At 44.9% G+C, this 14,672-nt stretch overlaps 1 protein-coding gene across 1 annotated transcript in view; it reads right to left on the bottom strand.

Moving 5' to 3' along the window:
* Positions 1–607: 607 nt before the first annotated feature.
* Positions 608–14,672, bottom strand: part of col27a1b (collagen, type XXVII, alpha 1b) — a 53,884-nt gene continuing 39,819 nt past the window's right edge. Inside the window, exons 34-59 of the mRNA XM_034540761.1 lie at positions 14,585–14,638; positions 12,839–12,946; positions 12,674–12,727; positions 12,381–12,488; positions 12,218–12,271; positions 10,413–10,466; positions 9,301–9,357; positions 9,161–9,214; positions 9,015–9,068; positions 8,859–8,912; positions 8,672–8,725; positions 8,438–8,545; positions 8,233–8,340; positions 7,393–7,500; positions 7,259–7,312; positions 4,657–4,719; positions 4,458–4,511; positions 4,315–4,350; positions 3,790–3,807; positions 3,592–3,627; positions 2,890–2,916; positions 2,253–2,318; positions 1,941–2,109; positions 1,723–1,832; positions 981–1,199; positions 608–830 (exon numbers count right to left, since the gene is read on the bottom strand). Coding sequence (XP_034396652.1) covers positions 684–830; positions 981–1,199; positions 1,723–1,832; positions 1,941–2,109; positions 2,253–2,318; positions 2,890–2,916; positions 3,592–3,627; positions 3,790–3,807; positions 4,315–4,350; positions 4,458–4,511; positions 4,657–4,719; positions 7,259–7,312; positions 7,393–7,500; positions 8,233–8,340; positions 8,438–8,545; positions 8,672–8,725; positions 8,859–8,912; positions 9,015–9,068; positions 9,161–9,214; positions 9,301–9,357; positions 10,413–10,466; positions 12,218–12,271; positions 12,381–12,488; positions 12,674–12,727; positions 12,839–12,946; positions 14,585–14,638 — 2,028 coding nt within the window. The 3' untranslated portion in view covers positions 608–683. The remainder of the gene's footprint in view (positions 831–980; positions 1,200–1,722; positions 1,833–1,940; positions 2,110–2,252; positions 2,319–2,889; positions 2,917–3,591; positions 3,628–3,789; positions 3,808–4,314; positions 4,351–4,457; positions 4,512–4,656; positions 4,720–7,258; positions 7,313–7,392; positions 7,501–8,232; positions 8,341–8,437; positions 8,546–8,671; positions 8,726–8,858; positions 8,913–9,014; positions 9,069–9,160; positions 9,215–9,300; positions 9,358–10,412; positions 10,467–12,217; positions 12,272–12,380; positions 12,489–12,673; positions 12,728–12,838; positions 12,947–14,584; positions 14,639–14,672) is intronic.

The raw sequence follows: 14,672 nt of genomic DNA, 5'->3' as shown, positions 1-14,672 counted from the left end.
GAGATGAGCGCCGTGGTACGAGGTAGCATCTTGACACACTGTTCTCGGGGCTCACACTGTGGAGGGGCTTCCCGTGCATCGTCACCCGGAAAAGCAGCGCACAGCAGTTGAATATGTGAGGGTATCTGTATAAATGCGCCGGGGGGGGTCAAAAAGACTTACCTGGAGACTGTGTGTCTGAGGCACATGGCATACCTGAATGAGTGATGTGATGCTTCTAATGTATATATATATATATCCCTAAAGGCTGTGGAAAAATAACTATTGCACTTTATATTACAATATACAGTACATATACATGTATAAATAATACTTGAACATCAAAATAGGAATTATTGCATTTGCAGATGTAACCGTCCCATATTTCTGTACAGATCTCTCCTTTTTTTTTGTTGCTAAATTGGGTCACAGCCCGTGAAGAAAATATGATACAACATAGGGTGGCACGTTCATATTACTGCCTTCCAAAAAGGGTCGTTCGGGTCTTGTGCTAGAAGTCTTATCTCTGCATTTTTCAACGGGCCTTCTTTTCAGGCGCCCCCCCCCCTTCCTTTTTCTGCAGTCCGAGCATATTTCACGGGGATCAAACGGCGGTCTGTTGTTCTGGAAACAACAGAAGCATCAGTTACCCCCGTCCACCTCCCTCCACGGCGAGTACTCCCGGGGGGCCCCTCCACAGGGGCCTACAGGAAGCACACGGGTCCAACCTCGAGGTGAAAGCGCGCGGAACGTTCTCTGGTCGGTAGGTTGTACACGTCCACGATGGGGAGTAAGTTTGGGTCCTGGGTCTGGAAGATGAAGTGGGTCTGGTGCCAGCGGCCATCTTTGATCTGGAAGTGACGGTTGCGTTAGGTCACGGGGATGTGGCGATGGGGATAGTTATTTATTTAAACGTGGGCGTAAGCGATGCAGAATTTTTTTTTTTTTTTAAGAATTGTCTTTGGAAGGAAATGCCTTTTCAGAAAAGTAGCAGCGCTCACCCAGCAGTCGTCCCGGGGGATGAGCGGCTCCAGGAGGTCGCCGGCCTGGATCACCTCCCCCGTCCAGGCCTTGAAGCTCAGAGCCCTGGACGACGGCTGCAGGGAGGGTCCTGCTGCCCACACAGGGGCGTTGAGGCAGTGGATGGTGATGTGCTGCACGGCCTCGGTGCTCAAAAGGTGGATGAAGTTCATCTGGATACGACCCACTCCCGTCTCCAACTGCAGAGAGCAAGAATTTAGATTTTAAAAAAAGGCGTTTTTTTAAATGACACAATTCTTATAAAGGTTCCTGATGCAAACGATAACCGGAGTCGAGTATGTGTCATTTACAGTTTTAGTTTTTTGTTGGTAATTAATTAGAATTAGAGACATATGGATCACAGGTCTGTCCCAATTATTTTTGGTTGCAGTTTACGCAGACATGGAGTCTGCCTGTGTGTGTGATCTTCAGCGTTGTGATGTTTAATTGCAAAAATGTTAAGGCCTCAAGAGAAACTCCAACACATGCCGATCCTCGATGTTTACTTGGCAACTGAGCGTGTCTTTAATGGGGACTTGGCCAACGGGACTAAACGGGAAGCCTTAAAATTAAAATTCATTCCAAGAATTCTTGTTTCTACACTTTATAGTTTAAGGGAAGAAAAGTGTAACGGACTCCCTGAAGGGACCTCGTCTTCGTCTAAGTGGTGTGAGTTTACGTTTCACCGAGGTTGCAATGGCCAAATATGGAAGAGATCCAAACCTGAGATACTGAGATGGGTTTCAAGCAAGTCTGTGCACCAGCAGTGAAGTTGCACATCACCTCAATGGTGTCGGCCGCGCAGCCGAGGTTTGGATCGATCCAGTAAGTGCCTGTCAAAGAGCAGCAGCAGATGAGGAGGAGGAGGAGGGCTTCACTTAACAAGAACACGATGGATACGTGCACAGAAGTCACCAAGCAGTTCAAAAGGTCTTCCTCACCATCGTACATCCTCTGCTCGCAGCTCTGGAGGTCCCGGCAGATCCGCGCCGGGTTGTCCCGGTTCCCCAGCGGGTTCTTCAGACTCTGGATCAGAGTGCTGAGATGCTGCAAGGTCTTGAAGATCTCAGTGCCCTGGTCCGACGTGAGCAGGTCCATGCTCGGATAGTTCTGCTTCGGACATAAATATTGCCGTGGTAGAATTGTCATTTCTATTATGTTTTTTTTTTTTTTAAATCTTCTTTTGCTTTATTTTTGGATCCGTTATTAGATCCGAAAAAACTCATTCAAGTGAATATTACCCATGAACTCACCTCGGGCCTCAGGGCAGCATGGGAGTCCATGATGACTTGGAAGGCGGCACCAAGAGCCTCGCTCCTCTGCCAGAGAAGACAACAACGCCATGACTGTGAACTCTTTAGGAAATGTTATGACGTACCATTCATGTGACATTTGAATTGCATACTTTAACCATTTATGAAATACTATACTGCAGCTTTCAAATTACTTTTATGACATTCTATTTGGACTTCGAAATGACATTGTTACGACATACTTTTGACTTTTTATGGCTTATGTGATGGAAATGATCGTATTAAAGGTTTGAGAGATGCAATCGGATAATTTTGTAATCTTTAAAAAGACAGATGTCGAGAGAAATTAATAAGAGGACATTTTATGGGACACTATAGTATGACTATATGATTTCTTATGCCAACCATACGATGACTTTTTAAGATATTTTATAATAAATTATAATATGATCGATATTGATGGATATGATGACATGTGGTAAGGATAGACCATGACATTTTCATGACATGCATTATGACATACAATACTATACATTCTTACAGTTTTCGATGACATAATGGTCAGTTTTCTATGACATAATGGTCCTTTTTACTTTTCAGTTTTGAAATTAAAGACATTAAAGAGAAACAAACTTACAAGTGAGAGAGAGGAACTGGGAAGACCCTGGAAAACCAAAAGAAAAGCCTGTAGTGAACGCAGCATGTATATAGAAGCAGCCATTCAGTGTATTCTGCAGTGTATATGGGAAGCACTTCTACACATCTTATTCTCCACTGTTAGTGGCGGATTCTGCCATTCTCATCGAATATGCAGATTTGTGCACAAAAACAATCATGAATGCACAGGAAATGAGGCGTGAACGGACAGGACGTAAAGCATGTCAAATGCAGCTAAGGGGAGCCGCTGGCTAACATCTGTTTGAATCAGATCACAGTGGATTAAAAAGTAGCTTCTGTAACCCGTCGTCGATTATTCTCCAACTAACACCCATCATGAGCTCACAGTTTGACTCGGGGCGACGTGCACGCATTAGAAGCTGCGCACGCACGCCTTTTAAATGCAACTTTTGGGAGTTGCATTTAAAACCCTTTGTTTTGGGATTAGCCTTATTATTTTTAAAATTTCATGAACACGTAGTCAAACACTAGACTGCTCTGAGCACATCAATCAATGGGTTCCAGTCTTGTTTTACTTCTGAAATGTGCTCTCCTTCATCTTGATTTATTTTTTAAATGACTGGAGGAACCAACTTTTAGCCGAGCTTCTCTTTTTCTCCTCGTGTTAAGACGGAATTACAATCGGAGGATTTTTGACATTAACGCAACATCTAAAACTTACTGGTGGTCCAGGAGGTCCACGGGGGCCGAGGAATCCCTGAAAAATGTGCAACATCACATTAGCCGTCACAATATATTCAGAACGTGGCCTTTCACGGAAGATGATGAAGTCGTTGATTGATTCCATCTAGCACTGAGCAGACCACCGGGCCTGTGCAAAGAATAATGATTTAGCCCACAGGGGTGAATAATTACTCACCCTTGGTCCTTGCAACCCCTGGAAGAAACAAAAGAAAAAAGTCATCAATATTCACGAGTGGGCAAACTCCCACAATGACAGAAAGAGCTTGAGGGCAGACGAGATATTATTCTATCGCGCACAGGTGTAACGCCGTCTTCGTGCCAATTCAACCAACTGTATCTGCAGTTGGTTGAATTGCCCTCTTCTAAGTCCAAACCTGCACGTCCTGATTTCAGACGGCGAGCTCAGACACGAACATTGGGAGTGAGCTCGTAAAAAGAATACTCCTCTGTACGAGCACTCAACAAACCTCTTAAAAAGCTTAAGATGAGCACGCAGCCAACATTTATCACCCTGACAGGAATTCCACAGCAGCAAAGTGTCACGGTGAGTGTAAAGAACAAACAGCGGAGCGCAATAGGAAATGGAAAAGTGCCCGCGGGCGAGGGAGGCCGCGCGGTGTGCCGTCTCCATACTAAGTATCCTGTTCTGTGCTCACGGTACAGACCAAAAAAAAAAAATCAAAAACGTCACCCTACGCACCGTCTCCCCCCGACTTCCTTTGTCACCCTTGGGTCCCTGATGGAGAGAAAAGGAGACAAGAGGATCACTCCATCACTGCCAAAAAAGAGCAGAGAGGAGTCACACAAAGCGTGGCGAGACAGGATGAGATACGAGATACGTACGGGATGACCGCTGGGGCCAATGATGCCAACGGGGCCCAGAGCTCCCTCCATACCCTGGAAAAGCAGAGGCATGATCGTGACACACATGATGGAGTATCTGATGAAGCACTGTGTATTTTTTTCCACGGGGCAAGTGTGCAGCTTTTTTGAGAGTTCGGTATACACGGAGTTACCGAACTACCATTAATCTTCATCTCACCAGCAAACCGCGTGGTCCTTTGGGTCCTTGTATCCCTGCTGGGCCCACGTCTCCCAGGGGTCCCTGGAAAGACAAATATTTGTAGTGTTTAACGGCAGATGAGATATGGCGCGTTTAAAAGGTTAAACACGTATTGAATATCCAATGACCTTTGTTGACCTCTATTGACAAGAAGCAGCATTCGTTACATTGACACATTTGTCTTCACCTATTGTTCCTCTCATGGCTCGAAGACAATGCACTCCTATTGTCAGACTAATTGTTCATGCTAATTACAGCAGTCTATATTAAACACTAATATGAATTGCCACATTGTACTATTTAGCATACAGAATCTAAAAGTAATTTAACATTTTGTACGAAGAGTAAATAAAATGCTTTGATCTTTGATCCAAATCTAACTTTGGCTGCCAAATAAGTTATTATTCTGCACAAAATGTATTGCAACGGTTCTCCATTCCATATATATATATTCCAGTGTTGATTAGAAGCACACTCTAGATTATAGCATATAGACTTTTACATTGGGCCACACTACCATGCAAATTATCTGTCCTAATTCATTTGAAATAAAGGAATGTTGAATGCGGTATGCACAAAAACAAATAACAGGATGTCCTACTGCATCCACTCACAAGCCTGCATGCGTTTCTGGCTATTCGGACCCACAATCCTTTGCACGAGAGCACAGTCTCATGACAGCTCAGTGGCTGAAGTCCCAAAGGGTCAAAGTTCAAGGCGCAATGTTATGACAAAGTAGTATGTACCAACAGTGTGCATACTGCATTCAACACGACATACAGTGGAATACTTCCCCTTTATGCTTAAATAAATGACTTAATCAATGATCAACTTGCTTATTTATCGGCTAATTCATTTCAAAACTGCAAAAAGTCATTTAACAAATGACTTCTTACCTTTAAACCCAAACCCCATAATTCAAAAGGCCCCTTTAGGAACTATGGTGATGTGATGTTGTATATGGCGTATTAATGCTCTTATATTAGGAAACTGCGGTGATGTGATGTTGTGTATGGTGTATTAATACTCTTATATTAGGAAACTGTGGTGATGAGATGTTGTGTATGGCGTATTAATGCTCTTATTAATGCTCTTATATTAGGAAACTGTGGTGATGCGATGTTGTATATGGCGTATTAATGCTCTTATTAATGCTCTTATATTAGGAAACTGTGGTGATGCGATGTTGTATATGGCGTATTAATGCTCTTATTAATGCTCTTATATTAGGAAACTGTGGCGATGCGATGTTGTGTATGGCGTATTAATGCTCTTATATTAGGAAACTGTGGTGATGTGATGATGTGTATGGCGTATTAATGCTCTTATATTAGGAAACTGTGGTGATGCGATGTTGTATTTGGCGTATTAATGCTCTTATATTAGGAAACTGTGGTGATGCGATGTTGTGTATGGCGTATTAATGCTCTTATATTAGGAAACTGTGGCGATGCGATGTTGTGTATGGCGTATTAATGCTCTTATACTAGGAAACTGTGGTGATGCGATGTTGTGTATGGTGTATTAATGCTCTTATATTAGGAAACTGTGGTGATGCGATGTTGTGTATGGCGTATTAATGCTCTTATATTAGGAAACTGTGGCGATGCGATGTTGTGTATGGCGTATTAATGCTCTTATACTAGGAAACTGTGGTGATGCGATGTTGTGTATGGTGTATTAATGCTCTTATATTAGTCTTCGTACAGAACCGTTCGTGCTATATTATGAAAGATGAAATATGTTCATACACCACTGTAAACAGCTACCTCGCTGCTTAACGATACATGTGCTCACAGTTTTAATGGACTCCACTAAAAGCTGTAAAAACAAATGGTTTGCAGCAAAAAAGAGCCTTTTTCTCATAAACGGCGCCGTAGCGTTCGATTAACGTAATTATTCCATGTGGGAAAAGTTTGATAAGAAACTCGGGGTGAACAACTTCATCTCTTCTCTAGAATATGGTCAATATTGTTGCATCGCAGTCCATTTCGACATCACTCCAGGACTTCGGGATGCTTTGTTTTATTTCGGAGCGCTGCACTTTTATCTGATGACTTTAGCTCCAATTATCCACACTCATTGCTCCCGAGTTAGAACAATTACAATAAACGCCGCTGAACACGAACACAAAGCTCATCTGCTTCACACTCCTGTTCAACTCCCGCAGTAGGAAAAAAAAAAAACATCCAAGATATCGCCCCCGAGGGTTGAAATGAAAGAGCGAGACTCCAGGAAAGCCTGCTCCGTTTCTTCAGCTGGCAGTAATCTATAGTGCCGTAAGTAAAGCAGACTTATGGCGGAGCAGATGTCATCCCGGGGCATGTTACAGTAATACATAACAGCCTTCATATCAATTTTTCACTGGAGACAAGTTAATGCGATATACCTTTCAGACAATTTTCAAAAAAGCTCAAACTTCACAAAAAGTACTACAAAAGTAAATGTGAGTTGTACCCAGAAATTGCTTTCGGGTCATTGAGAGTCTTTGGAGGACTTTACAGGTCTGATTGAGCCCCCACCCCCACCCCCCCAAGTCCATCGTCTTGGTTGCGAGCGGAGCTTAATGGGTGCGACGTACCTTCGGCCCAAAGAGACCCAACACCCCCGGGAATCCTTGTTCACCGGTCGCGCCCTGGCGAACAAAGAAGAGGAACGTTTGATGATCGTCGTTACAGAACACGTTGCCGATAGGAACAACAAATCCGGTCTCACCGGTTGCCCTTCAGGTCCTTGCTCCCCTTGTTTTCCTGGAAATCCCATCCCGCCAACGGAGCCTTTTTTCCCCGAAGCACCAGTTTGGCCCAGAAGACCCCTCTCACCCTGGAGGGAAAAAAAACACACATAAACAAGCACACGTAAACACGTGGACTTCCTCCCACATGACCCCGAGTGACCTCTAAACAGACACCAGACCACCCAGAATAACCGGCTCACGGTCCCTCACTGGCTTTATCATTGCAAACCAAGTAGGATGCGCCACTTGAAGAAAGTTGAGTTAAGTTTCATTATTACAAGATGCAGCGTAACAAAACTACAGTTTATCTCATAACCAACTGTCCAGATCCAATAACATGCCCGCACGTGGATCACCAACATATGACCAGATCAAAATACGACTTTATTATGTGCAGCGAGTGGGAAAAATGCCAAATTGCAAACAAATAAAGGCCTCTCTGTGTTTCCCACTGTTATGCATATGTAACTTTAATGTTACATTTGGCCATGAAAACTAAGATTACGCCAACCCGTTAATATTTGCGACACTTTTGTGCAATTATTGCTGTGAAAATGAAGTCTATAGATTTATGGTGGCGTTGGAGGTTATAAAAACAGCACTGTGGTCGCCAAGGAAGGCAACGCTGGCAGATTACAGTTGGCCACTTGATATTGGCAATATAAATGACCTGCATTGTGATCTATAAAAAAAATTGAGCTATAGCTTAACATGAAGTTCTTTGTGAATACGATCAAGACGTTGCACAATGAGCTCAAGCAACTAAAATGAAGATTTAAAAAAAAAAAAAGTACAAACTGTCCTCCCATCACTCCCACCTTTGGTCCAAAGGAGCCTTGACTTCCAGGAAGCCCCGTCTCACCGGCTGTGCCCTGCTGCCCCGGTTTGCCAGGTAAGCCCACTTCTGCGTCTTCTCCTTGCTCCCCCTGAGCACAGAAGAAGAGTCGAGGATTCAAGGATGATCAAATATTGTTTTTTCTTCTTTCTCATTCATTGGAAAGGCGAACCGCGGACCGTCCTCACCGTGACTCCTTTAGTTCCATCGTTACCGGGCGGTCCGTCCACGCCAGAGGGGCCCTCGAGTCCCTCCCTGCCCACGACGCCCCGTGGGCCGAGAAGACCCTCTGGACCCTTAGAAGGACACATCGTAAATGCTCACGTCAAAGCTTGCATTGGGTGTAAAAAGCAATAAATAGCAACATGTGGCTCCACCGTGAGTTATGAATGATTATATGGCGAGAAACGTATCCGACTCACTGGTTGTCCTTTGGTCCCATGTGCGCCGCTCGCCCCTGATTTTCCTTTCTGACCCTGGAGTATTAAGAGTTTTTACATGGTTGCATGGCGGTAAATACCGTCCACTAATATTGCAATAAGTGATTGAGTGTTTTAAAAAAAATAATAAAAAATAACAAAACCATGCCACTATATGTCGTGTCCTTACTTGGTCACCTTTGGATCCTCTCAGCCCCGGTTGTCCCTTTGGCCCGGGGTGTCCCTAAAATAAAATGATCGATTGTGTTTGGACAATATGACAACAAATGTCTATGAATCTTGTCTTACGTTTGTTTTTTTTAAGAGGCATAAATAAGATACTTACAGGAAGCCCCAAGGCACCAGCTTCACCTCTCTTTCCATCGACGCCTATTTGACCCTGAAATGCATCACGTTCAACACGTCAATGTACAGGAAATCACCTCAAGTCAATAACATCGTTTTTTTTTCGTATTATTATTTTTCGCTCACAATGTGTCCGTGATCGCCCGGCTCTCCTCTCTCTCCTCGGTTTCCAGGGGGACCCTTCGGTTCACATGGAAGCAAATGAATGAAACAATCCAGAACCTCCCACTCGCAGTCAAAAGAACAGGAAGATATAAGAAACTCACTCCGCCACCTCGGGGACCCGCGGGACCTTCGACCTTGCTGTCATCTCCCTGCTCCCCCTAAACAAGCCATATATATATATATATATATATATATATATATATATATATATATATATCGGCACAGACACACGACAATCAATGGAACTGCCCTCAAACCCGGTGATTTGTGCAAAAATCAATGCATGTTTCGTTTGAATGATATAACGACAATGGAAACACATCGCCCGCTCTCTTTATATGAATGGCGAATCACTACATGTGGCATTACGCACAATGATCCCATTTTCACTGAAACGGAGACCAAACATCTGTTTCGTTTTTTTTTCACGGGATTCATCAAACAATAACCACGCACGTGCGTGTTATTTTAATAGTCACGTGAGGCGCATGTGTCATATGAAACACATAAACGTGGAGCCCGACGGGGGCATCTTAAAGCATGGGGATAATTAGCGACGGCCGCTGACGCTTACAGGGACGAAAGCAATAAAAGTGCAGCATGAGTGCTTTTTGATGAACAACGCATGATGCATAAACAATGCAGATGTGTGTTTACGGGCGCCAGGGTCACCTGTCTCACTCAAAGTGACAATCGTACATTTCTTTGCACAACGACCAGCGTGACGGCTCGGTACTGATTTAATTAGAAAAGCAAAGTGCAGCCATTATTTTGTGGATATTGGCATAGAGAAAGTAAGAAATATCCACATCCAGATGGCTCCTGCCCAGGGACTTAAAAAATAATAATATGCAAATTAGCATCTCGATAAACTGTAGTGCGGTGTGTTCCATTCTGTGCTGCTCCTGTCAAATAAACACAAACGATGGCGCTAATATCCCTAAAAACCACCAGCAGACCAGGTGCTCGGCTAATTATGTACATTTGACGGCGCTGAGTTAATTGGGTGTGTCCTAGTTCATATCATTGATCAAATTAGGGGATGACTTTAGGAATATTGCAAGGACAAAACAGAGAGAGAAAGCACTAATTAGGGACACAACTGAGGAACCAATGCATACAAAAAATTTAAAAAAATGACCACTTATGAAGTAACGTAGAGCTCATTAGACACAATCAAAGTGAGGACGGCAAGTAATATGTGGTTGTGTACCTTTTCACCTTTTGGCCCAGGAGGTCCGAGGGGGCCCTGCGGTCCCATGTGACCCTACGACAAAGAAAAAGAGGTTCGGTGACCGTGACCTCCGAGGCCTTCACTCCCAATTTACTGTGTGAAATATGACGTTGTGTAAGGTGGAGAGAAAAAACACACACACACACAGAGAGAGACGAGGCCGAGAGGAAGAAAAAAAACTTCCGTGAACTGATAACGCGCCAATGTCATCAATCAACACTTTATCCTTTTGTTGCCGCGGCGATTTGTGGATCCCATCAGTCACGGCGTGGTTATACGTGTCAGCCGTTCGATTGTACTGGAGTTTCAACTCTGACACGATCAATTCCTCATCACCGATCTCATCCGGAATATATATATATATATATATATATATATATATATATAGACACTCGCTTGCTAGAAATGGACTTTTTTGCTAATTCATTTATTTTGCTTGTGGCCTCGACAGTACACAAGCAATGTTGGTTTGGTGTCTGCTTTCTGCCCCCTAGTGGTCAACTTTAAGACAAGAGACGATTAACATCCACAACGTCTTTTTTTGTAATTATCCTAGTTTACACAGAATCATGAGAAATCAAAGTTATGTCATTGGCTATAGAAAGACGAGGGATTCGTCCTGCACTTTTAATTATATTCGCCCCCCCCCCTGAATTTCAAGTCCCTCTCGCCCTCTCTCTCCCCCTCTCTCTTCCTCTCTCTCTCCCCCCTCCCACCCTCTCTCCTCTCTCCCTTCCTCACTCTCTCTCTCTCTCTCTCTCTCCCCCTCTCTCCCTCTCGCTCCCTCTCTCTCCCCCACCCTCTCCCCCACCCTCTCCCCCACCCTCTCTCTCCCTTCCTCACTCTCTCCCTCCCTCTCTCTCCCCCTCTCTTTCTCTCTCCCCCTCCCTCTCTCTCTCCCACCCTCTCTCCCTCTCGCTCCCTCTCTCTCTCTCCCCCACCCTCTCCCTCCCACCCTCTCCATCTCTCTCCCTCTCTCTCTCTCCCACCCTGTCCCTCACTCTCCCACCCTCCCTCTCTCTCCCTCCCTCTATCTCACTCCCTCTCTCTCGCTCCCTCTCTCTCCCACCCTTCCCCCCCCCCCCCCCCTCTCTCCCACCCTCTCTCCCCACCCTCTCCCCCCCCTGAGATTCATCGACACCAGAACAATACGGCTCCGTGTCGTCGTCGCAGGTCCATTTTGTATGGAATATTTACTGAGATGAAACAACCTTCCCGAAAATCAATCCAATCTTTTTGGTGTTTGTACGAGAGAAAAGAAGCGCTTCGAATTTCTCAGTGAAAATGCAGAAATGATATTAAAAGTTTTAAAAAAAATTGCCCACACACTAAATGGACCCATCCAGATTTACTGAATACAATCATTCATAATGCGCTATGGTAGTTAAATTGTGTAACCCAGGAATTTTTTCTTTCCAACACCGTTGGCATGGAGGTATAAAGCATTATGAATGCTGAACTTATAATAAATGATGTCCTACCACTTAAAACACTTCATAAACATTGTAATACGCTTTATAAAGAGTTTTATGAAGCCACATGAATGCATTCTCATGTCTTATGAATGGTGTGTATAATGTATTATAGACATGACATTCATATAAAGTGTGACCATAGTTTTATTTCAATACAACACATCAAATCTGCCTTGATTGTAAAGGCTTAATAATGCTATTTGTCACTTTTTTTTCAACATTCATGAATAAACAGCAGATTCAAGACTTCTCTGAGGGTTTGGAGCTGCAATAGACACTTCTATAACATCCCCAATTATTGCATCTTACCTGGTAACCTGATATGCCGGGGTCTCCGTGTTGGCCCATTCTCCCTGGAGCACCCTGGGTAAATAAATATGTTATATATATATATATATATATATATATTTATAAATTTAGCCCACATCCATCAACAACCGATGGTCCTTGAAGCTATCTGTGGATGCCTCACCGCCGGCCCGATGGTCCCTCTCGCTCCCTTCTGTCCGACAAACCCCGCCTCTCCCTGCTCACCGGTCGGCCCCGGTTCACCCAGGTGACCTTGTTGACCCTTGCTCCCCTGGAGAGAGGCCATAGATGAGAAAAATGCAAGAGTTACGCGGGTATGTTTGACCATTCAAATATGTAATGAAAAAGACATGCTAATGGAGGGGGGGGGGGGGGGGGGGGGGGGGGGGGGGGGGGGGGGGGGGGACGGACGGTTACCGTTTGTTGAGCAACACAGCAGACAACCATTCAACTAACCTTTTCTCCTGGTTTTCCTCTTTCACCAAGAATGCCAGGTTTACCTTCCTGACCCTGGCAGAAGGGAAACCGAACAGGGGGGTTTGTAAGTGGCCAAAAAAGAGCTGCCCCCCTTTTTTTTTTTTTTTCACGGGGAAACGAAAGGACGTGTGCCGAGGCGCTCACCCTGACGCCGACCAATCCGGGAGGCCCAGAGGGTCCTTCCTTCCCTCGCAGGCCGACTTCACCCCTGTCTCCTTCAGTGGCTTCTTGGCCGGCGTCCCCCTTGTCACCCTGAGAAGAGTCGCGGGTTCCATTGAATGAGGTGATGCAGTTCAGTCGACACACACAGACACACACACACACACACACAATTGAATCCCCCTCACCGGGAATTGTAGCCAGTTCAGACTGGATACGAATACATTTATATCCAATAAATGTATGAAATAGATCAATGAAAAGCTGTGTGTTATTCCACTTTACCAACTGACCACATGAGCTCTACAGCATGAGAGTCCAAGAAAAAACAACATAAATGAGCCTGGACAGAGAATTGAGCAGAAGAAGATTGATAATTCTATACAGAAAGTGAGAAAAACCAAATGAAATGAAGAGTTTTGGTCCCACCTACTGAATATTCTAGTGAACAGCAGGAAGTTTACGAGGCCGACAAACCTGTAGTTCCTTTGTCTGTTAGGACGACTTTTTACTTTTGACGTTAAATTCTCTGGAGCTTCGGCTGAATTTCAAGTCTCTCTCTCCATCCCTCTCTCTCTCTCTCCCTCTCCCTCTCTCTCCATCCCTCCATCCCTCCCTCTCTCCCTCTCTCTCCATCCCTCCCTCTCTCCCTCTCCCTCTCTCTCTCTCTCCATCCCTCACCTTCTCTCCCTCCCCCTCCCTCTCTCTCCCCCTCCCTCTCTCCCTCCCTCTCTCTCTCCCCCTGCCCCTTTCCCTCTCCCTCCCTCTCTCTCTCTCCCTCCCTCTCCCCTTCCCCTTTCCCTCTCCCTCTCCCTTTCCCTCTCCCCCGCTCTCTCTCTCTCTCCCTCCCTCTCTCTCCCACCCTCCCTCCCTCCCTCCCTCCCTCTCTCTCTCTCTGCTCAACCCAAAGAAGATGTATTAAGGAATCCATATGGGTTATCTCTGAAGCGACACGACGGGACTTCTCCTTTAAGAACGCCGTATTGAATTCGCCGCAGCCTGCTGGAGGGATGGCAAAAAGAACGTCTGAACCCTCGAATTATTCGCTGAATTTCTGTTTTCAAATTCCCCAAAGTAACAAGACAACGAAGCATGACGACGACACTGATTTTCATTTCCCAGTTAACAGCTGACGGCATCGGGGCCGCATGCAGATTCCTCTTTCCATGCAGGAGCTGCGCCGTGGCCCAAAAAAAGGCCCTCAGAGCGCGTTTTCCCTTCCTGACTAACAGGTCCGAGTCTATTCTAATCCTCGGTGTCCCCTCGGCGCTCACACTTCACCACCTCCTCACAGAACAAAACGTTGTTGGTGAGTCTGTCAGCTGCACTTCCAGCAGGCTTTTTTTCTTGTTTTGGTACTCTCCATCTTTTCATTTAGATATTCTTTTCTCAGTTCCTGTCACAACACTCGCCAGACTTTCGTGTTACTGAAATAGCCGCCGCGCTGTCTGTTTTCACTCGGCGTCAACACACAATGCATCTCCGACTGTACGAAAGCCAATAATCTCGCACACAATAGTCGACTTGCCCTAATTACAATGCGCTGCTGTTGCGGTGCACTGGAGAGTTCACAGACGGAGGAACTGGGTTGAAGTTATTGACAGAAATTTGATAACCGGCCGAAGCCTTGAAGCCCGTAGGGGGAAAAAAACAGTAAAAAGCCCTTTTTATACACAAACGATGAATAAATGAAATGATATGTCACAGCTTGTCTTTTATTTAGGAACTTGCCTTGGCTCCATCAGGTCCACTTAGTCCAGCCTCCCCATCAATGCCTGGCTCACCCTGACACACAAAAATCATTAAAAAAAAAAGAAGA

This window comes from Cyclopterus lumpus, chromosome 9 (assembly GCF_009769545.1).
Source record: "Cyclopterus lumpus isolate fCycLum1 chromosome 9, fCycLum1.pri, whole genome shotgun sequence".
NCBI lineage: Eukaryota > Metazoa > Chordata > Actinopteri > Perciformes > Cyclopteridae > Cyclopterus > Cyclopterus lumpus.
The sequence above is the reverse complement of the archived record's forward strand: the minus strand, read 5'-3'. Positions and strand labels throughout refer to the sequence as shown.